At 45.5% G+C, this 23,971-nt stretch overlaps 1 protein-coding gene and 1 pseudogene across 6 annotated transcripts in view; one reads left to right on the top strand and one right to left on the bottom strand.

Annotated features, from left to right (window-relative positions):
• The window catches only part of Dido1 (death inducer-obliterator 1), a 53,246-nt gene extending 46,415 nt beyond the window's left edge, over positions 1–6,831 (top strand). For all 6 annotated transcript variants that reach the window (XM_087653489.1, XM_087653486.1, NM_001427308.1 and 3 more), the window contains 1 exon segment: positions 2,208–6,831. In XM_087653489.1, coding sequence (XP_087509615.1) covers positions 2,208–5,452 — 3,245 coding nt within the window. In that variant the 3' untranslated portion in view covers positions 5,453–6,831.
• Positions 6,832–17,466: 10,635 nt separating this feature from the next.
• On the bottom strand, positions 17,467–17,807 carry Atp5mf-ps2 (ATP synthase membrane subunit f, pseudogene 2; annotated as a pseudogene).
• Between the last annotated feature and the right edge of the window lie 6,164 nt (positions 17,808–23,971).

Genomic DNA, 23,971 nt, shown 5'->3' with positions numbered 1-23,971 from the left:
CTAGACTCACCATATAGTTGGCCTTGGACTCATGAAGATCCTCCCGCCCTCTCAAAGTCCTGAGTGGGTAATGGATATGAGCCATCATTCCCTTGTAGGGCTATACATTCTAGGGGGGCTAGCCAGAAATTTAAAGACCATGGACTGGCCAGTGGGGCTCTGTGGTGGGGCACACGGTGGCCAGAAACATCTGCTGGTGAGATGCCATTCTAGGCAGCATGTATGGCTCACTCAAAACCAGCATAGCATAAACCAGCCTCTAGTTGGAGCATCCTGCTGTGCTGGGACACAGCTGTTCTTTTTTGGTTTTGTTTTTAAACAATGAGTAGACCCCATCTTGAATTTTTGGTTGCAGTGAAAGGCTATACTAGAACAGGAGTCTGATACAGGGAAGGACTCATTACCTATACTTACGTGGTCTCAAAGCCCTTTCTGGATTGAGGTAATATGGCCCCTCTTGTGGAGAACTACTGGTTACCACTAAGACCCCCACGCCCAGCCTTTAGCATTGTGTCCCCCCTCATAGCCCACCACTTCCATACCCCCAGCCAACCTCCTAGTGTCAGATTCTAAAAAGACCCTGGCTTAGAGAGCCACCCAGTAAAACATTTTGAGGCCCAAATATTCCAACAAACTTTGATAACTCAAACTTGCAAGTTCTGACCATTTTCTGCAGACTTGTCCAAAAAGGCTATAAATAAGGGTCAGCAGTTACTCTAGACTATAAATCTTAACTAGCCATATAGTACCTAGGAAGCAAATAGCTGCTGTTTTTACATTAAAAATCCCCATATCAAGAAAACTTGGTAGATAGCTTTCCACACATTGAGTGGGGAAATTTAGATAGGATGTTCAGTGAACACCAGCCTGTTCTCCAGGGCTCTTTTCTGCCTCCTAGCTCTTTCTCTGATACACATCAGACAATTAACAGCCCTATCAGTTTTTGAATGTCCCTCCAGGAAGTAAGAGGCTAGCACTGAGATTCCTGGAAAGAGAGAGGAGGGCTTGGTATGGGGTCTATTCTCCATTGTGTACTAAGCTTTACTGGAATTTAGGAGTTGTAGCACTCTTAAACTAACTACATAATATGTCTAAAAGCAATTGTTTGCAGTAACTTGAACCCAAAACTTTGACGATTTTAAGTGCCTAAAGATTGTAATATGAATATATTTTTATAAAAGTAAATTGAATAGTGTGGTCAGATTGATAGCTTGTTTTATTTTACATTTGTACTCTTGACACCATCATATCCCTCCCAACCACCCCACCCCACAACCCCGAGTTAAAACTTTTGTAACCTGGACTTTTCCTAGCTTTGTTCTGTGTACAGGAGTGGGAAGCCAGCATTCCTGAGTTGGCTTGCCACATTGTTGTAGTGTAGTCGCTGCCTTTAAAAACAATGTGCCCTAGCACTTCCTTCCGGGAGTGTGCCCACCAGCACCATTTGCAAATGCCTTGTTTTTCATTCAAGCCCAGGACTCAGTGTTTACAAAGACTTAAGCAGTAGGTGGTTGCTCTGTAATCCTGCATACTCTGAGCTCAGAGCGCTGCTGTTGCTGGGATAGCAGTTGTGCCTATCATTCACAGCTGAGTAGCAACTACTAGATATGGGAATGCCCAGTGGATTTTTGCTTCCAGAAGACAGACTGAGCTTTGTTTTCTTGTTACAATAATTTTGACACCAGACGTTAAGTTCTCTGTACTGCTTGCGTGTCACTGTACCTTCAGCCTAATTGGTCCCTAACTAAGCGTTTGCTAACTTAGTATATTTAACCTAATGTGTTAAGTTTAGCTTAATATGTTAAAGCTAAAAGTGGGTTGCTCTCTTCTGGTGTGCAGTAGGGCAAATGCAAGAGTAGGACTGAGACATAAAACATCATCGTCCCTGCCAGTCAAGTGTTCCAGTAACCAGTGGCTGCTTGTCTCTCACCTTTCCTGAAGCTTTCCCCTTTCAGTAACTGGAAAGACATGTTATAAATTCTGATATGGGATGGGATTGCTCTTGTTTTGTGGCTTCTGGTCAGGCATTGATCTTTTAGACTACTAGAGGTGGGACTGGGTGTGAGTGCTGGTGCAGTCAGGGACTAGAGTCTCTTGGCCTTCTACTGCAAACAGCTTCTCAAACTTGGCATATTTTACCACAAAAAAGGAAAAGGGTGGGAGCTAGGTTCGGGTTCTAAAGTTTCTATAAATGTTTTGTTTTCCAGGTCTTGAATCACCTCGTCCAAATATAATACTTGGGTTAGTAATATGTCAGAAAGTGAAACGTCCTTCAAGTGCAGGCGAGTTAGACAAGACAGATGAGAAGCGGCCTCGACTCCAACAGGAGGAAACAGAAACTTCAGTCTATCCCAAAGTAACTGCAGCTTTGCCGTCCGAGAAGAAGCCTCCCAAGTACAGTGTGCACTCTGCAGACACAACTGCCAGCAGCACCACACCCCCTGGTTCTCCTCCACCCCCTCCTCCTCTTCCTGAACCCCCAGTATTGAAAATACTGTCATCCCTCAAGCCAGGGTCCACCAGCACTGTCACAGCGCCCACAACATCAGCAGTGATCACTACCACAGCTTCCCCGGTTACTGCTGCCACTTCAAAAACAGCCTCACCTCTGGAACACATCCTGCAGACTCTCTTTGGGAAAAAGAAATCATTTGAGCCATCTGGTAAAGAATCTGTTGGGTCTACTCTAGCTCCACATCATGATTCCAAGGCCAAGGGGGAGGACACCATGTCAGCAGCTCCTTTGTTGGATCCAATTGTTCAACAGTTTGGTCAGTTCTCAAAAGACAAGGCTCTGGAGGAGGAGGAGGAGGATGACAGGCCGTACGACCCTGAGGAAGAGTACAACCCTGATCGAGCCTTTCATACCCTGCTTGCTGAACCAGGGAGGCCTCATGATGTGCCAAGTGTTCCTGAGACAGCTGAGAGGGAAGAGGTGGCCTATGACCCAGAAGATGAGACCATCTTAGAAGAAGCCAAAGTGACCATTGATGACTTGCCCAATCGCATGTGTGTGAAAGTCAGCTCCACAGAAAGGCCTGCCGACTTCTCCACCGATGCCTCCAGTGCCTCTCTGGTAGAGCAGCAAAAGATGTTAGAAGAGCTAAATAAGCAGATTGAGGAGCAGAAGAGGCAGCTGGAGGAGCAGGAAGAAGCCCTTCGACAGCAGAGGGCTGCTGTAGGTGTGTCCATGGCACACTTCTCTGTTTCAGATGCACTGATGTCACCACCTCCCAAGTCTTCCTTGGGCAAGACAGAGCTGTTCTCTCAAGAACAGCAAGCCCTGGACCCAAGTCAGGGCTCCCTGAGCACCAACCACAGCTTAGACTCAAGACAAAGTAGGGACCCAAGGCAGGCCAGGCGACTTGCTGCAGAAAATACCGAGAATGAATCTCTTCCCAGGGCCCCCACAGGAAGCACATCTGGCCCACAAGGCACCCTACCTGCCCGGGAGACTCCTGCTGGGGCTGCAGTAGCCCAGGGGCCTGGGCTGGCTGCAGAAGCCAAGGAGTCGATGGCTAGTCCCTGGGCTCCTGGTGAAAACACTGTGTTGAGACCTGAACATGACATCCAGAAATGTGAGCACTCCAGTAACCCTGTCTCATTACCCCTGGACACCAGCCACCTTCCTACAGCTGGGGATGGCACAGCCAGGCCAGCACCACCCCGCAGAGTGCTGCTGCCCACACCCCCTAGCACCACCTTTCCACCCAGCTTCCCTTTGCAACCTGAGGCACAGAATTTTAGTTCTGGAGGCAGGGAGCCTTTCTCAGGGCCCACATTTCTGTCTCAGGAAACATCTCTTGGTTCATCCCAATATGAGGACCCCAGGGGTGCTCAGTCTGCTGGGAGAAGTGACAGCCCAGTAGCTGACATGGAGGACAGCAGAGAGCCACAGCCCAGGCCTGGTGAGGGCGCTACTTCATTCCCCTCACCTGCGCAGAGGGGAGGGGGCCCTCAGCCTCAGTTTCCAGGCCAGCGTGAACCTGCACCTCGCACTTTTGGGATGTCAGGTCATCATGGCCCCAGTTTCCCAGGACCTAGGGGGCCAGTCCCTCCTTTTTCAGAAGAGAACATTGTTCCTAACAGTGATGGATCAAGAGGCCCTCCGCCTCCCAGATTTGGGGCACAGAAGCCACCAATCCCTTCCTTATTCTCCGGGCAACATGGGCCACCTCCCTATGGGGACAACAGGGGACTCTCACCTTCTTATCTTGGTGGGCCCAGAGGAGGCGCACCAGCCCAATTTGAAGATCGCAAGGATCCTCATGGGGAGAAAAGGGAATTCCAGGACACTCCCTACGAGATGACAGGTGCCCCTGCTCAGTGTGAAGGGCCAGATCAGGCCCAGTTCATGGGGAACAGGGCACCCTTTCAGTTTGGAGGCCAGAGGCGGCCACTGCTAACTCAGATAAAAGGGCCCCGTGGAGGACCTCCACCCTCTCAGTTTGGAGGCCAAAGGGGACCACCTCCTGGTCATTTTGTCGGCCCACGTGGGCCCCACCCTAGTCAGTTTGAAACTTCACGGGGCACTCACCCTGGCCAGTTTGAAGGGGCCAGAGGCCAAGCACCAGGTTTCATGCCAGGCCCCCGGGGCGTTCAGCCCCAGCAATTTGAAGAGCAGAGAGTGAACTCACCACCAAGGTTTGCGGGCCAGAGGGCATCAGCACCCCTGCCATATGGAGGACCAAGGGGCCCTGCACCCTTTCCTGAAAAAAATGAGCAGCCGCCTTCTCGATTTCACTTTCAAGGCCCATCCTCACAGCCAGTGAAGCCTCCCCCTCGGCCCCTATTGGAGCTACCGAGCCATCCTCCTCAGCATAGGAAGGACCGATGGGATGAGGCAGGCACAGCCACTGCTCTGCCTCCCAGTTCTGGACCTGGACAGGGCCATGAGGCCGACGGGCAGTGGGCCACATCAGAGTTCCGAGAAGGCAAGGGCCATGAATATAGGAGCCCAGCATTTGAAGGGAGACAGAGGGAGCGATTTGAAGCAGGACCTAAAGAAAAGCCTCTGGACGAGCCTGAAGCCCAAGGGTTGGAAAGCCGGCAGGGCCGGGCATTTGAGGATAGGAGGCGAGAGCGAGAGAGAGGCAGAAACTGGAGTCGAGAAAAAGACTGGGAAAGGAGCCGGGACTGGGACCGGCATCGGGAATGGGACAAAGGCAGGGATAGGAGCTCCAACAGGGACAGGGAGCGAGACACCGACAGGGGTAAGGAGTGGGACCGGAGCCGTGAGAGAAGTCGGAATCGCGACCGGGACCGTGAAAGGCGGCGAGACCGAGACAGGTCCCGGAGCAGAGACCGAGACAGGGACCGTGAGAGAGCCCGAGACAGGGACAGGGACCGAGGCCGGGACCGGAAGGACCGCAGCAAGAGCAGAGAGAGCCCTCGGGACTTGAAACCTGAGGCCAGAACCTCTGAGGGGGGCCCTGCTGCAGCCCAGGCCTAGAGGCCATTGCACTCAGGGCTGATGACACGATGCTGGTGTGGACAAAGACTTGTGTCAGCTATTGTATATAGGCTCAGCCTGGCAAAGACCCCTTTAAAAGCCAAGTGCATAAAATGTATTGAGCAAAGAGTTTTTGAAATAGCTATGAACTTATATGCAGGATATAATATTCTGGACTTCAGGAATTACTGTAATTTTGTGTATAATGGTTTGTTACAAAATTTCCCAACTTTACAATTCTGATTTTTTAAAAAAAATAATTTCCATTTAAAATTAGAGAAATGGGAAAATGTCTACAAAAGCATATTGCTTTTTTCAGATTATAAAGTTTTTTCCAATAACTTGACTGGTGTAAGTTTTAAGGGAATTTCAGTGGATCTTAGAGCTAGTTTCCCTGTGTAGCCATCTCTGCTTCCGTCTGTCCGGGGGCTCTCAGTGCTGTCCCGGTCGGTCGGAAAGCACTGTTTCGGGGGTGAGCTGGGGATTTTGTGCGCAATTGCAGCTGTGGGAGAGCAGCCTTCTGAGGCCCAGCTCCCAGCAACACATCACCTTAGAAGTTTTTTCAGAGCATAATTAGAAATAATCTGACCTAGTGGAAATTGTTACATTTTAAATAACAATTTATTTTTAAATGTTCAAATTTATCAGCCTAAAAAAAGAAGCAAAGCAGTTTAGAGCAGTTTTTAAGAGGGGAGAGACAGGAGTCAAGCACTGCCCATTGCTGCCCTCTGAGTGGCTCTCTGCAGATTCAGACTCCAGACAGGTGACAGGTTTGGAAGCTTCTCAGTGGGATGGGGCAATGTTTGTACCAAATCTGGAAATGAGGATGGTGGTGAAGCAGCCTGCTTCATGAAAGGCTATCTGCTGTGTAGCCCCGGTTGCCTCTGAAGATGCTGTGAGAAGGCCAGCTAACTTAACCTGACTGCAAATATGTTTGGTAGTTCCTTTTATATTTTCATAAACTTACTTTTTCAGATAGAGAATTAGCTTCGTTTGTTCTTCGGTGTCTTATTTCACTCCACACTGTACATCACTACAGATTTTTTTCACTTTATAGCACATGTTTTAAGTTGAAAAGAAATGGGAAAATAGCAATTTGGGATACTTGCTATTGTAAACCAAATAAACAGTAGGGTAAATTACATGAAAGTGTCAGTTTCAACATCTAATAATATGTGAAGGTTTTTTTTTTTTAAATGTAAAGTAAAATTTTCTAACTTAAATGCACAAGCATAAAAATCAAGTGTGTTTCTTTAGGTTTACTTTGTAGAAATTTCTGTACACTGTATTTTGTATTGCAGAGTGTTCTATCACTGTCCATTGAAACACAGGACTTCATAGGTTTTGTTACTTGAAGTAGAATAAATATCTACAGAGTTCTTGTCTCTCTCTTCACTCAGCCTTTACCCCTAGTTATCACAGGCAAAGGCATCCCACTCCCAACTGGCAGCCCCACTTCTCTGCTGGATGCTGCCTGCTGCGCGGTATCAGGGCCCACAGAGTGATGTGCTCGCCGGTGTCCTATACAGAACCCTGACTGCAGCCAGTTCGTGGGATCACTGGAGGCAACCTGCATCAGAGCAGAAGGCAGTGGATCAGAAATGCACAAGCGCCATGGGTAGGATCTAGCCTCACTGCTAGCTTTTTAAAAGGAGTTGAAGCACTAGAGCCAACCATTCTCGTTGGAGTTGGCCCAGCTCGCGTGCATGTGGTCCTGCCCTTGACTGCCACCTACTGGATGTGTACCTAAATCCAGCTGCTCTATCCCCACATAGGTACCCAGTACACCAAGAGTTTGGCGGGAGGATCCTGACCGGCACCTAGCTGAAGTGTTTGCTGGGACATGGAGGCTGAAGGCAACTCACTCGCCAAAGAAGCCTCTGGAAGCCATACCACCCCCTTTCTGTTTTTTTTTTGTTTTTGTTTTTTTTTTTTTTTTTTTGGTTCTTTTTTTCGGAGCTGGGGACCGAACCCAGGGCCTTGCGCTTCCTAGGTAAGCGCTCTAACCACTGAGCTAAATCCCCAGCCCCCCCCCCCCTTTCTGTTTTAAGACAGTCTCGATATATAGCCTCAAATTCACAGCAATCCTGCTTCAGCCTCATGAGTTCTGGGATCATAGACGGGCACCATTACCTCTAGCTCCCATCTTAACTTGATCCTACATGGGTGCTTTTGCTGGGTTATATCACTTGTGTTTATCCCCAAGCTCTGTGAAACCTATTGTGGGATTTGGTACATAAAGCTTCCAGCTCTGGCACCTGAGAGGACAGACTGGGGAAAATCAGAGTTATTAGGACCTCCAGGTCATACTGGACCTCTGGCAACAGCAGCTGGGACATATATTACCAAGTCCAGTAACAAGCAAGCAATGGTGCCTGTGTACCCAGTGATAGCAGTGATGGCTGGGTATGCCTGCAGTCATAACAAGGGAAACAACCATGGGGAAGGCAGCTGGCAGGTAACGGATCTCAAGCCTGCTTCCCCCAGCAGCACATAAATGAGGGGAGCGTCCAATCAATTTTACACCCAGCAGACTGTCAGTAATGCTTACATATTTGCTTTCCTTATTACTGTGACAGAATATTTGACAGAAACAGGAGAGAAAGGAAGGACTTATTCTGCTCAGTAGTTCCTGGGGATTGAGTGCATCATGGAGACCGGAATAGCTGTCATTGACAGTGGGAGCTTGTGGCATGTTCTGTTCACATTGTAGTGAATCAAGAAGCATTCCTGGGCTGGAGAGATGGTTCAGCGGTTAAGAACACTGACTGCTCTTCCAGAGGTCCTGAGTTCAATTCCCAGCAACCACATGGTGGCTCACAACCATCTATAAATGGATCTGATGTCCTTTTAAGGCACACAGGTGTACGTAATGATAGAACACCCATATATATCTTATATGTATATTATATATAATGAATCTTTTTTTAAAAAAAAGAATACATTTAAAAAAAAAGAAAAAGCATTGCTCAGGACCTGGAGCACAGTTGGACTGTATCCCTGAAAACCACCCTTCCCTAACTTGGTGACCTACGTTAACCAACTAACTCCCGTCTTTAAGGTTTTATTAGCTCCCAGAGCAGAACCTTGTGTATTCAAAAATTTGAGCCAGTGGGGGACATTTCAGACCCAACCATAACACTTTTTCTTTTTTCATTAATAAAATTGACATCGTATAGCACTGTAGGTTATTGGGTTGTGACTTGTCAGTAAACTGGGCATAACATGTTCACAGCAGGACCTGGTGGCACGTGCTTTGTAGGCACGCAGACCTTAGTTTAGGGCCAGGGTTGCATAGTGAGAGCCTGTTTCAGAAACAGTACTGTCTGCACGGTTTGTATCTACTTTGTTTTCAAAGGTCTTTTTTAAAATTTATTTTATGTGAGTACACCATTGCTTTCTTCAGTCAAGCACACCAGAAGAGGACGCCAGATCCAATTGAGGATGGTTGTGAGCCACCATGTAGTTGCTGGGATTTGAACTCAGGACCTCTGGAAGAGCAGTCAGTGCTCTTAACCGCTGAGCCATCTCTCCAGCCTGGCATGTGTTGTTGTTGTTGTTTTGTTGTTTAGGTTATTTAGGAATCACCTATGCTCAGTAAAAAGGCCTGACCTTTTTGGCTCACCATTGGCTCACCAAGCTGGGGTTTTGGTAGAACTGTTTCTTTTTTTCTGTCACCAGAGTAATATCTGAGGCAAACAGACATGTTCATATCTTCTCAGGAAAAGTTAACACAGTAAAAGCTCCCCAGGTGTGGGTGGAGTGGGGCTTGGTGTGGTTGGGTGTGGTGGGGTGGGGTGTGTGGTGGAGTGGGGTGGGATGGTGGGGTGAGGGGAGGGGTGGGGTGTGGTGTGGTGTGTGTGGTGTGGTATATCTACAACCCTAGCACTTGTGAGCCTGAGGTAGAAAGACAGTTCATGGGGTTGGGGATTTAGCTCAGTGGTAGAGCGCTTGCCTAGGAAGCGCAAGGCCCTGGGTTCGGTCCCCAGCTCCGAAAAAAAGAACCAAAAAAAAAAAAAAAAGTGTGCGTGAAAGTCCAAGGGTGTGGTAACATCCTGCCCATCCTTTTGCCTTGCCATGCTACTGCTGGTTTTGGGGACTCAACCACTTACCAAAAATGAAGGTCTAGGGAATAGGTGGCTCCATATAAGCCTGGTGCAGTGGAAGGTCTGACCCTGTCGTGTACTTCATGGTTTACTACTGCTCAGGCCTCTACTGCTGTGCCCTCTGTCCTCACTTCCTACTGCTGTGCCCTCTGTCCTTGCATTGCCGGGAGACTGCTCTACAGGCCTGGTGCCATTGTTGTGTAAAGCTGGCCAAAGACACCAGACCTCACCTGTGTGTTTGCTGCCCCGCTGCCCCTCTGCCCCTCAGGAGACTAGTGGCCATCTGTTAGCTCTGTAAAACCTGACAACCTGGGCTTGCGCAGGGAAGCAAGGCTGCCTGACTTTGTCTCTGAACAAATCAGAGTCTGTGAAGACGGGGAAACTGTGAGCAGTGTGTCCGTCATTCCATGGTGCACTCCAGTGTTGTCAATGACTAGTACAACTGGGCTACTAAGACATAATGGGTGGCAAGTAGAACACAGAACTGAAAATGGGCTCCGGGAGCTGGGACTGAGCTATTACTCAGGCCAGCACCAGAACGGGTAGTTTCCCAGTGCTGGAGGATTGGGGAAAGGTAGGCTCTGGGGGCTACTGCCCATGTTTGTAGGCCAGGGCCCTCCTGAGTCTATTATGGAGTGTCTGCATAAAGGTGATACTTTGAGAACAGAAGGAAGATCAAAGTGGCCAGGTCACTCAGCCACAGGGCAGTCAGCGGAGGTTGGGGACCACCTAGGAGAGAATGGGGGACAAGAGATGCGAAGAAGAATGCCAAGACAGGGGGGTTGGGGATTTAGCTCAGTGATAGAGCGCTTGCCTAGCAAGGGCAAGGCCCTGGTTTCGATCCTCGGCTCCAGAAAAAACAAAAACAAAAACAAAAAAACATCAACAACAAAAAAGAATGCCAAGACAGGAGTCTGATCAAGGCGCCAATTTTATTTTTTCCCAAGGCTGAATTTATACCATAACAGGGGTAACAGAGACGGGGGAAAGTGGGAAACATTTACACAGGCCAAGGACACAGTACTCATATGGTCAGCTGATGTCAACAGGATGTTGGTTTCTCAGAAAGGTTACAGGTTTGTCATATCATTGGGCATCCTGACATCAGATGTTTTTCTCAGCAAGGTCACAACTTTGTCATACCGTTAGTCATCCTGACCACCAGATTTGTATTAGTCTTCTGCAGCTGGCTGGGGATTTTCCATGAACCCAGTCAGACTTAACTCTAACCATAATATTAACATCAATAATGGAGGGTTTCAAGGGCATCGCTCCCAACAGAGAGGCAGACAGCCTGAGGAACTGGGTTGGCTCTGGATCTTCATGGAAACGTTATCACATGACTTACTTCTCAGGAACCTAGACATAAAAGAGGGCCCATCTCGCAGTGGACGGAAACAACAGAATGGAGTTCCAATTCCTGTGCACATGTATGTGCAAGCATGTGTACACATGCCCTCATACAGGCACATGCCCACAAGCAGAGAAGCTAAGCAAGTGCAGGGATAGTACTGCCAGACCTCCATAGGAGCAACAAAATTAGGAGAAATGCAACGTGGGCTCCCTACCCACAGCCCATTCTCCCGTCAGAGAGAAGCCTGACTGTCCAGTCAGGAAGCACGTCTCCCCACTGCCCTTCACAGCAACGTAAGGAGTTGCAGAATTTCAGGGACCTCACGGTGGCTTCAATGCTAAAAAGGATTTCAGGGCTGGCCGTAGGTTCCTTTTAAATGTCTTAATATATTTATTCATCTACACGCTTACACACTGATGAGCATCTGTGTTGCAGGTGTGTATGTGCCATAGTATGTCTATGAAGGGTCAGAGGTCGACTTGCGGGAACTGGTTCTCTTCCCCCACGTGGGTACTGGGAAATCAAACGGGTTGTTGGGTTTGGTACCTGATGAACTATCACACTGTGCAGGTGTTTTAAAGTAGTTTTAATTTGTATTTCCCTGATGGATAAGGATGTTGAACATTTCTTCATGTGTTTCTCGACCACATGAGTTTCCTCTATTGAGAATTTTCTGTTTAGATCTGTACACTGTTTTAAAATCTGGATTATTGGGCTGGAGAGGTGGCTAAGTGGTTAAGAGCACTCACTGACTGCTCTACGAGAGGTTCTGAGTTCAAATCCCAGCAACCACATGGTGGTTCACAATCATCTGTGATGGAATCTGATGTCCTCTTCTGGTGTATAATTATATACAATAAATAAATCTTAAAAATTGGATTATTTGTTTTCTTGTTTAATATCTAGTTTCTTGAGTACTTTATATATTCTGGATATTAGCCCTCTATTTGGATGTGGATTGGTGAAAAATCTTTCTGCCCCATCATCCCCTACTGCCCCCAAGGTTTCTCTGTGTAGCCCTGGCTGTCCTGGAACTTGATCTGTAGACCAGGCTGGCCTTGAACTCACAGAGATCCACCTGTCTCTGCCCACCACATCCAGCCCTTTTTCCTATTCTGTAGGCTGTTATTTTATCCTATTGAGAGTGTCCATTGCCTTGCAAAAAGAAGTTTTTCAGTTTCACGAGGTCCCATTTATTAACTGTTGATCTCTATGCCTGTGTGCTGAGGTTTGGTGTGCTGTTATGCATTATGTTATATTTTGTGCCTGAAGGGAGGGTTAGGGCTACTCTAGGTCTATGAGTGAATTCTCATGTTTACAAGCTTCTGTTACATAAACTTGCTTTTTGATTTAAAACTATTGGTTAAATAAAATTGGCTCTTTCTGCGGGGGCAGACATCTTCCAGTAACTCGCCAAGATGACGAACACAAAAGGAAAGAGGAGAGGTACTCGGTATATGTTCTCCAGACCTTTTAGGAAACATGGAGTCGTTCCTTTGGCCACATACATGCAAATCTACAAGAAGGGTGATATTTAGACATCAAGGGAATGGGCACTATTAAAAAAGGAATGCCCCATGAGTGTTACCACAGCAAAACCGGAAGAGTCTACAACGTCACCCAGCATGCCGTGGGCATCATTGTAAACAAGCAAGTTAAAGGCAAGATTCTGGTCAAGAGGATCAAGCACAAAGGGTTGAGCACATTGAGCACTCGAAGAGTAGAGGCAGCTTCCTGAAGCGGGTGAAGGACAACGATCAGAAGAAAGAGGAAGCCAAAGAGAAGGGCACCTGGGTTCCGCTGAAGCGCCAGCCTGCGCCACCCAGAGAAGCCCACTTTGTGAGGACTAACGGGAAGGAGCCTGAGCTGCTGGAACCCATTCCATACGGACTCATGGCCTAATGGACACAAAGGAAATAAAGGACCTGGACTCAAAAAATAAATAAATGAATAAAATAAAATTGGCTATAGTCAATTATTGGAGGGATTAGAGGTAGGTGTGTTTGGAGCGACTTGGTTGGGGAGAGAGACGAGAGGAGAATGTGATAAGAGGAAAGGGGGAGGAGGAAATGGAGATGGATGGTGAGCACGTGGCTCGGAGAAACAGCGAGTATCTGGGGTACACCGCTGGAGAGGTAGCCAAGCCAGCAGTTAGAGTAGACTAGGGGTTACCCTCCAGTAATTGTCAAATCCAAATAAACTAACCGTAGTTTGAGTTTTACTCATTCGTAAGCTAGTCAGGATACGCATAGTCAGGAATACGTACTACATTTTGGTGCCCAGCGCGAGGCAAAACCAAACTACTTGAAACAAGTTACCGGTAGAGAGGCACAACCCTCCCCCAAATCGCGGCTTTCAAGCTACTGGTGCTTGGGACCAGCTGGACTGTAGCACCTGGGAAGGCTTTGCAGTTCTAAAGCTGCTGAAAGGAACAGAAGCTGCGGCTCTCCCAAGAGCTGCATGCTGCTCTGGAAAGCCAGCACTCTGCTTGGCGGAAGCACAACTTGTGCTAAGGTCTCTGGAGAAGAACAGCAGCCTGGTCTACAGCCCGCTGTCTGGTGAGAGGTTCCGGAGCAGCCAAGCATGGCAGGGCACGTGGGCCAGAGACGACAGGCAGATGCCCGGACTGAAGGCCTAAAGCTGAGCATAAGTGGGGAAAGCTGGAGAACTGGCCAGAGCTGGCAAAAGGCTGAGCAAGAAGAGCTAGCTGGAGCAGGGCTAACGCGGAGCACAGCCAACAAACTGAAAAGGTCCCAAGAGTCTAAACTGATAAGGTATTGAATTTAAAGAACAAGGTAAGTGAGGGGAAGCTAGATATTAAAAATAATAGAGAGAAATATTTCATTTAAATGTGGAAAATAGAGTCCTTAGGGAGAAATTTCAAAAGTAAAAAGGCTTTTCATATTCGGGATGGAGGGAAGCACAGTGGCACGCTGAGTCTGGATTCGATGGGATCGTGCTTCGCCTATCAGCTTACCAATGGGTGTTTTTCCAACGATTGCAGTTTTGTATGTCATCTCTGAGAGAAATCAGAATAAGACAGACTTGGAGAAAGAAGAGACTAAGAAATTAGATACTAGATTATAGAGGCCATAAAACACTAGTTAAAAGACTCTTTGAGGGGTTGGGGATTTAGCTCAGCGGTAGAACGCTTGCCTAGAGAGCGCAAAGCCCTGGGTTCGGTCCCCAGCTCCGGAAAAAAAAAAAAAGAAAAAAAAGAAAAAAAAAAGAATCTTTGAATCAAAATAGAAAACCCTCAAAGGAATCCAGTCTGGAACTTCCAATAAGATCAAAAAATATGGTTCTAGACAGGAAGGTTCCACAGAAGTTTGATAAATTAGAATGGCAGCCCATAGAGGTGCAATATATTCAATTAAGAATCCAGACTCTGTTTACTGATGCTAACTTGATGCAATACCCACAATGCATTGTGTTTCCTTTTATAGAGGTTGGAGAATTGAGATACGGACACGTGTTGGTGCATCACACACCTGATACATGTTCAGAGCTCCAAGCCTTGACTTCTGAGGGGATGATTCAGACATTACACATTTGTCAGGGATGATGGCTATCTTGGAGCTGCCTTTGCACATTTAAACTGATGATTCTCAGACACATATGTCCACTAAAATACAACAGTTTTATGGATGTCATGGTATGAAGCCTGTCGTGGAGATAGTATACAGCCCTACAGGTCAAGCCATTATAAAGAAGACCCTACAGGACCTTGAAGGAATTGGTCATAGAACAGAAGTGGGACAGGATATCTCCCAAAGATGGTTTAAAATGTGCTTTGTTTTAGTATTTTAAAAGTCAATGAAACAAAGAGCACAATTGCTAAGATACACTGGGCTTCAGAAAGGACGGCTGAGTTAGATCAGCCTGAAGAAGTCCTAATTCCACAATGGGAGAAAGGAAATATGTTATGTTGGGGAGGAGATTTTACACTTATTCAAACAGGAATAGAAAAAGCTCCTCCTTCCATCCAAATTATTGAAAATAAGATTTGACTGGGGAAGACCCTGAAGATCTTGGCTATAGACAAAAAAGAGGGGGATTATGCACTGACCCTGCTTATGGGGAAGAGCTGAGACATTTTTAAAAAAGTCTTTACATAGTCAATAGAATGTTGACTGCAAAATCCTCAAGACTTTCCATGCCATTCTTTTAAATGGTGTAGATTAAAAACTTGATGTTATAGTCTGGTATAATCCAATATAACCTTTATAGAAATGGTTGTCTTTCACCTGCTCAAACACAGAGCAGGAAAAAATCCTTAATTGATCTGTGTGTGCTGCACATTCCATATATGTCTTTATACAACTAGGTATTGTGTGTAAGGTTTGTATGTTGCAGAATGAAAGACCAAAAGGGCAGCCCTGACAGGATTCAGCCCCAGGGATGCTGAGAGACTGAGACCGGCTGTTCCTGCTTGATCCTACCTCAACTGCAGTGAAGCTGTTTCCTCTAAAGACTTACTTCCAAGACATTTTCAAAACAGCTACCTCACTTTTTTTATTATTTATTTTATTTTATTTTATTTATATGAGTACACTGTAGCTGTCAGACACACCAGAAGAGGGCATCGGATCTCATTACAGATGGTTGTAAGCCACCATGTGGTTGCTGGGAATTGAACTCAGGATCTCTGGAAGAGCAGGTGGTGTTCTTAACCTCTGAGCCACCTCTCCAGCACCAGCTACCTCACTTGATCCAACCTTTCAGACTGTCACAGTTGGACTTCATTTAAGCTTGTACTTTCTCCATGGACAGAAACTGGACAACAAATGCTACAGCTAGCTTTCTTAAGACTAACCATTTTTCTAATTTTCTTGGACCCCCCCCACAAAAGAATCTTTTTTTGCCCCAAACCAACAGGAAGCAATTATAAGAAGACTGTTGCCCCAGTCCCTTAAGTTGGGGTGGGTGGTTCTGGTCATTTTATGAACTGTAGATATGTTGTCATTTTAGGGATGATTACAAGTACTTACAGTTTCAGACAGGGAGGAAACAAAATAGGGAGATTAGACTCAGGGATTCCTATCTTTCTTTCTTTTCTAGGTAAGGGACAAGGGGTTGAAAAGAAAAAGGGGAGATAAAGAAATATTATAAGAATTAGGCAAATGTGGTAGATTATTGAATCTATTAAAACAAAAGAATTTTATAGCCATATCTTACGTTAATACAAAATTTTGTAATTGATACAAAAATAAGTCATAATTTGTTACATCGGTACAGAATTTTATATATTGATGGAAGTTTAAGGTTTTCACTAGTATAAATCTTTGTATATTGAGTCAAAACTTAAGATTAATTTTGTTACTCTTAGGTAGGTATTGTACCTATAAAATTCATTTAAAAGTACAAGGTTTGGGCTGGAGAGATGACTCAGCGGTTAGGAGCACTGACTGCTCTTCCAGAGGTCCTGAGTTCAATTCCCAGCAACCACAGGGTGGCTCACAACCATCTGTAACAGGATCTGGCGCCTTCTTCTTGTGTATCTGAAGACAGAGACAGTGTACTCATATACATTAAATAAAAAAAATCTTTAAAAAAATAGTACAAGGTTTTGCTCTTTAAAAATATTTTTTCTTCCATTTTTATTACATTGGGTATTTGTTTACATTTTGATTGTTATTCCCTGTCCCGGTTTCCTGTTCATCAGCCCCCTAACCCTTCCCCCTCCCCTTTTATATGAGTTTCCCCTCCCCATCCACCCCCCATTACAGCCCCCCCTCAACAATCCCCTACACTGGGGATCCAACCTTGGCAGGACCAAGGGCTTCCCCTTCCACTGGAACCCCAACAAGACTATTCACTGCTACCTATGCAGTTGGAGCCCAGGGTCCGTCCATGTACAGTCTTTGGGTAGTAGTTTAGTCCCTGGAAACTCTGGAAGCTCTGATTGGTTGGCATTGTTGTTCATATGTGGTCACAAGCCCCTTCAGCTCTTTCAGTCCTTTCTCTAATTCCTCCAACGGGGGTCCCGTTCTCAGGTCACTGGTTTACTGCTGGCATTCACCTCTGTATTTGACATGTTCTGGCTGTGTCTCTCAGGAGAGACCTATATCCAGTTCCTGTCAGCATACACTTCTTATCTTCATCCATGTTATCTAGTTTTGGTGGCTGTATATATATGGGCCACATGTGAAGCAGGCTCTGAATGGCCATTCCTTCAGTCTCTGCTCTAAACTTGTCTCCGTATCCCCTCCTATGGATATCTTTGTTCCCCTTTTAAAGGAGTGAAGCATCTACATTTTGGTTATCCTTGAGTTTCATGTGGTCTGTGCATCTTGGGTAATTTGAACTTTTGGGCTAATATCCACTTATCAGTGAGTGCATATCATGTGTGTTTTTCTGTGATTGGGTTACCTCACTCAGGATATTTTCTAGTTCCATCCATTTGCCTATGAATTTCATGAAGTCATTGTGGGGGTTTTTTTTGTTTTTGTTTTTTTTTTTTTGTTTTTGTTTTTGTTTTTTTTTCGTGAAGCAGTCCGTCACCTTTTATTGGATACTGGTTCTTGGTCGTGGTGTGAAGGTTAAGCCAGTTGAATTCTTCCTAGATTAGAGTGGGCCAGGAGGTTATGCTCGGTCATGCAGTGTTCTCCACAGTGACCCCTCTTCAGTGGTACTTGCGTCGCCGTTCGTGTTTGAGTTCCTTGTAAGAAATGCAGTAGCTGAAAACCATGTAGACTGCCAGCACCATGTTAATCCCTGAGATGCTGCCTTTCCGTACGTTGATATACTTGTTGTAATACCGGTCATATCCTCTCCGAAAGGCTCCTGCAATACCACTGGGGGTGAAATCCCGCATCAATATCTAGCTCGGCAGCTCTCCAAGTTTAACCTCCATGAGCTTCTTCTCCTTCAATGGCACAATGGACGCCATCTTGAAGTCCTGGTCTAAGTCATTGTTTTTGATAGCTGACTAGTAAGTACTCCATTGTGTAGATGTACCACATTTTCTATATTCATTCATCTGTTGAAGGGCATCTGGGATTTTTCCAGCTTCTGGCTATTATAAATAAAGCTTTTATGAACATAGTGGAACATGTGTCTTTGTTGTATGTTGGAGCATCTTTTGGGTATATGCCCAGAAGAGGTATAGCTGGGTCCTCGGGTAGTGCAATGTCCAATTTTCTGAGGAACCTCCAGACTGATTTCCAGAGTGGTTGTACCAGTTTGCAATCTCGCCAACAATGGAGGAGTGTTCCTCTTTCTCCATATCCTCGCCAGCATCTTATTTTTTTATTTATATGAGCACACTGTAGCTGTCTTCAGACACACCAGAAGACAGTACCAGATCCCATTACAGATGGTTGTGAGCCACCATATTGTTGCTGGGAATTGAACTTGGGACCTCTGGAAGAGTAATCAGTGCCCTTAACCACTGAGCAACCTCTCCAGTCCTAATCCTAGTTCTTTCAATAGCTGCTATTGCAAATTGTTTAGGATAATCAGGTTAACATTCAGTCAGTTGGACTCATGGTCTCATCAGATACTAGGTCTGTATTATCAAGGAGATATCCTTCCTGGGTTGTACAGATAATAGGTAGCTGGAGACTCACAGAATGGGGCATTTAAGATGTCTCCTATTAATTTAAGGCTTTTTGACTTGAGACGTGTCAGCGCCTGGCAGCACCCCATTAGACCTGGAAGAAGACGATGAACATCGACGGCCTCCATGTGGAGTTGCCTCAATTTGTGGCAAGCCAGCCACTGGGCAAGAACATGCTCTAACTTTATCTGCAGACAGAATGCTGTCCTAACAGGACAAATGGACGCAGGATAGTCGACTGCTAAGCTCTGCCAAGACAGGGTAAGCAAGTCATCCATAATTCCTCTTCACAGACGGTCTGTCAGATGTTCTGGGCCAGAAGGCTGAAGATGGATTTTCCAATGTTGTAGAGAATGTTGGGGACTGTCCAGGCGGTCAGCTGTCTCTGTCATTTCTATGATTTTTGGAGGCTGTGTCCTTGTGCTTCCTGCACACTCAAGTAATATTTATACCTTCTCAGGCCTCTGATAGCCATAGTCTTACTATAAGCTTAAATTGTTTAGGATTTAAAAAGATATTCTAGGTCTAAGAGGTAATTTTAGGAGTGTAATACAAGTTAGGATAGAAACTTATTTAGGTACAGAACTCTGAACTCACCAGGATAAGACAGATACAGAATACTTTCTTCTGAGTTGCCAAATACAGACTGAACTTTTTGAATGTAACTCTTACCTCATAACTTTTGTAATAATTTCATAATTGTTCCTAGGGTGTTCATTATTATAAGAGAAAGAATCTTTTATTTAAACAAAAAAGGGAATTGTTGGGGTTTGTTCTGGTGCCATGTATTGTAATGCTAAATTCTGTACCTGAAGGGAAGGTCTAGGCCTACTCTAGGTCTACGAGTGAATTCTCACATTTGCAATAAAAACCTTGTTCCTTGGTTTAAAACTATTTGTTAAACAAAATTGGCTACAGCCAATTACTGGAGGGATTTGTAAGCGTTTGAAGTGACCTGGTTGGGGGTAGAGGGAGAGAGGAGGAGGAAGAGGAAGAGGCAGAGGAAGGAGAGAGGGAAAGAGGACACAGGCATGAGTAGAGACGGACTGTGAGTGCATGCAGGAAAACCAGTGAGTATCTGGGGTACACCACTAGGGAGGTAGCCACGCCAGCAGTTAGAAGAATAGATTAGGGTTACTCCCTACGACCTCAGCAATTATCAAAGCCAAATAAAACAACCATAATCTGAGTCTCGTTATTTGTAAGCTAGTCAGGGATAACCTTCAATTGTGCTAGACCTGTGTTATTGGTGTTCTATTGAGGAAGCTGTCTCCCATGTCAGTGCATTCAAAGTTATCCCCCACTTTCTCTTATATCAAGTAGACCTACAATCTATTCCACCTACTTGTGGGAGTAGCCAACCAATGACTGGTCTTAACTTGAGGCCCATATCACTAGGAGCCCATGCTCACCACTGCCTGGATGGCCTGGAACCACAGGCTAGATAGGTCAGAGACCTATGACAGAAAAAAAAATCAATAAAATGATTTCTAATGATATTCTTATATTCTCATTAGATTGGTGCCTAGCCCAGTAGCCGTCACAGATGCTACTGCCAGCAGCTGATGGAAGCAGATGCAGAGACCCACAGCCAAACATCAAGTGAAGACAGAGCTCACATTTGTTCCCTTCCCTTGGAGCTGGGGACCGGGGGTGGGTAACAATGACGACCCTGTAGAAGATGGAGAGTAAGAAGCCAGAGTGTTGAGGACACCAGGAGAACATGGCCCACAGTATCAACTAAGCAAGGCTCACTGGGGCTCACAGAACTGAGGTGGCAACCATGGAGCTTGCCTGGGTCTACACTAGGTCCTCTGCAGAAGGTCGTTAGCTTGGACTTTTTCTTTTTTTAAGATTTATTCATTTATTATATATAAGTACACTGTAGCTGTCTTCAGACACACCAGAAGAGGGCATCAGATCTCATTACAGATGGTTGTGAGCCATCATGTGGTTGCTGAGACTTGAACTCAGAACCTCTCAAAGAGCAGACAGTACTCTTAACCACTGAGCCATCTCTCCAGCCCTAGCTGGGAATTTTTGTGGGAGTAGAGAAGACTCTGACCCTTTTGCATGCTCTTGGGACTTTTTCCTCCTACTGGGTGGCCTCGTTCAGGGTCCGTGCCTAGCTTTATTGTATCTTATTCAGTGGATATCCCTGACTGCAAGGCTTACAAGGGAAACAGGGGAGTGGATCTGGGTGAGAGGGAAGGTGGGGGTAGGGACTGGGAAGAGTGGAGGGAGGGGAAACTGAAGTTGGGATATAGTGGAAACAAAAAAAAAAAAACTGAAGAAAAACAAGGTGTTTTTCTGGTTAGGAGAAAAGCAGAGACTCAGAAGAAAGACGCACAGAAAACTATGTGTGGCCTCATCAAAAGAAGAGTTTGCAGTTTATATGATTTTGGGTAGATTTGCATTTACTATTTTTTTCCTTATAAAAGAAAGCATTTAGTTGGGGCTGGCTTACAGTTTGGGAGGTTTAGTCCACTGTTGTCATGGCAGGTAGCCAGACAGTAGGCAGACAGAAATTATGCTGCAGAAGCTGAGAGTTCTACGGCTGGATCTTCAAGCAGCAGGAAGAGAGCGCAGGGACTATTATTAAGTGTTGCTAGGAAATCTAAGCAAGATAGTTGAGTGGGTTTTGAGAATACCTGACAGGATTACATTTGAGATGGTAAAAGTCTACCCCACAGGGATGCAGGAGTGTAGGGGATATCTTTACAAGAGACAAAGTAGTGTTGTTTAAGATTCTCCAGAAAGGAATGAGGTGCTGCTGCCCAAGGTCACACAGTCAGGCCTCAAGCCTGGCTTACTGCTCCTTTAACATACAATCCTCACCCGACAGGAGAAAGCTGGCTGCTCTCAAGGAGAATGGGACTCACTATGCTGAGATCTTGAGACACAGACATCAGAGCTTGGTTGTTTGTTTTTCAGATAGGGTTAGCTTCAAACTCAAGAGATCCACTTGCCTCCCAAGTGCTGGGACTGAAGAAATGTGACAAGATGGCCAGCAGTGAGAGGCTTGACTCCCGAGGAAGTAGCTCCTTTCCCTTCTCATGCCAGAGGATGTACCTGTCCTGTCCTGTGTGCTCTGCTCAGGGTTGTCTCAGGCAATGAGAATGAAGCTGCTTTTGGTGATCTCATTTTAGCAAAAAGCCAGACATGGTGGGACCTGCCTGTAGAGGCCAGAGGACATCAGATCTCCCAAAGCTGGGGTCACAGGCCATTGGAAACCACCTGACATGGACACTGGGATCCAAACTCAGGTCTTCTGGAAGAACAGTATTGTGCTCTTAACCACTGAGCCATAGTGCCAGGTCTCACAGTTCACCAATTTTTAAAAAGTAAATCTGAATATTGGTATTATGCCTAAGAACCTATTTTTTTTTTAAAGGTAGGGTCAGGCTGGCCTCAAACTCACAGAGAATCACCTGCCTCTGTCTTTCAAGTGCTAGGGCTAACAGTGAGTGTGGCTATGTCTGGCTTGTCTTCACTCTCTTATAAGTGAAGCTTATAGTTTTCCTTTGAGCTATGTTTCATGTAAGACTCAAGGTTCATGTTGAGAGAGATTCCCTTTCTCTGCCCATTGTTAAAAGGACCACTGAGTTAGTTTTGCACCTTTCTGTAATCGACTGGCCCTGCGTGTGGAAGACTGGTCTTAGTTCTCTGCTGTTTCATTAATTAATCTTCATGACTATTACATCACTAATACTACACATTCTTCCCATTTTAGTCTCTTATCAAGCTTATAAAATATATGTGTGCATATATGTCAATGTGTGTGTGTGTGCCACGGGCATGTGTGGAGGTCAGAGAACTGACTGACCACTTGTGGAAAATCACGTTCTCCTGCCTCAACCTGCCAACAGTCCTCTTACCAAACTCATAGCTGTTCAAGTTTGTCTTCCCATGAACTTTAGAATAAGTCTGCATCTATAACAAAATTTTGCTGGACTCCAGTAAGACTATCACTCTGGGGAGATGGTATGGTTACTGTTAGGTTTTCCAACAGTAAGCATCTCGCTTTTCCAGCAGCCATGTTCCTAATGCGTGTTTTTAGATTTAGACCTAAGTGCACTTCTGAACAGCTGTAATGTTACTGCGTCCATCTCAGTGTTTATGGGTTTGTTGTTGTATATAGAAGTAACTGGTATTTCCATGATGTTAGAGTCTGCTGCCTGGTTGAGTTTTCTAGTTTTGTTCTTTTAAGAAGCCATGGGATTGTTTGCATAGTTCGGGGTGCTGTTTCCCCCTCCCATCTTAATGTGTAGTATGATTATTTCCTCTAAGCTTGACATAACCAATCCTATCCAAATGCAGAGCAACTGTGACCACCCACATTAGACGGTCAAAACTGAGCATTCCCTCATGGAGAGAGGGGTAGTCACAGGGCTCACAAGCCACTTTCCCTCCCTAAGGTTATGTATGAATTGACTAGGGTAGGGCTTTTGGTATAGCTGCCCAAGTCACACATGAGTCTGAAGTAACCCCAATGAAGTCACTGCTTCGCTGAGTTAGATGTGAATGGAATCCTTTCATTGATCTGTTGTTTATATCCTCTCTAACTGGAATGAACATACACTTTTTGTTTTGCTTTCTGTAGCCCATCATACCTGAAACACTCTGCAACTTATGCTGTTTTCAAGTTCACAGCAACCTTCCTGCAACCCTAAGTGTCGAGCTTTGGTGTGACAAATCCATATTTGTCACAGGGTCTCATGTGCATCCCTACTGGCCTGGAACTTGTTATGCAGATCAAGGGGTCTTACACTCACAGAGATCTATCTGTCTCTGCACCTAAGTGCTGGATTGAAGGCACCGGCAATCACACAAAGCCTGGAGAACTGTAATATAGGCATCCTAGAGCCTGGCTTTGTGCTTTTCCATACATATTTAATGTTCTTTAGATTTATGTGTGTTTTGCCTGCACATAAGTACATGCACCATGTGTGTGCCTGGTGCCTGTGGAAATCTAAAAAAAAACCAAAAAACAAAAAAAAAAAAACAAAAAAACAAAACACTGGATCCCTTGGAATTGGAGTATAGGTGCTGGGAACCAACCTGGGTCCTCTTGCAAGAGTAAGAAGTGCTCTCTTAACTGCTGAGTCATCTCTCCAGCCTACTTTCCCATATTTAAATCATTTCTATGTTATATGATCTTGTTGGACTTGAACCTTTTATCTGTTTATTTCCAGTTTGCCCCCTTTGCCTCTTTCCACCGCAATCCCATGTTGTCTCCTTCATTTTCTTGTCAATGGTAGCTCTAATGTTTTGGTGAACATTTTCAACCTATCCAGGTCTTCTGTGGGCTGTATAGATCCAAATTTATACCTTCCTTGTGTGTGACCTCCTTTAGTATAGGTCTACTAGTAATAGATGGCCATTTGACTTTTCTTCCAGTGCTAGAGATCAAACCTGGGACCTCACATATCTGTCTCTGAATTCTATCCCAGACCTATTTACATTTTGTATATTAGGAAAGAGATCATTATTGTGAC

Source organism: Rattus norvegicus, chromosome 3 (assembly GCF_021556685.1).
Source record: "Rattus norvegicus strain SHRSP/BbbUtx chromosome 3, alternate assembly SHRSP_T2T, whole genome shotgun sequence".
In the NCBI taxonomy this organism is placed as follows: domain Eukaryota; kingdom Metazoa; phylum Chordata; class Mammalia; order Rodentia; family Muridae; genus Rattus; species Rattus norvegicus.
Note: the sequence above shows the minus strand (reverse complement) of the source record. Positions and strands in the feature narration are given on the sequence as shown.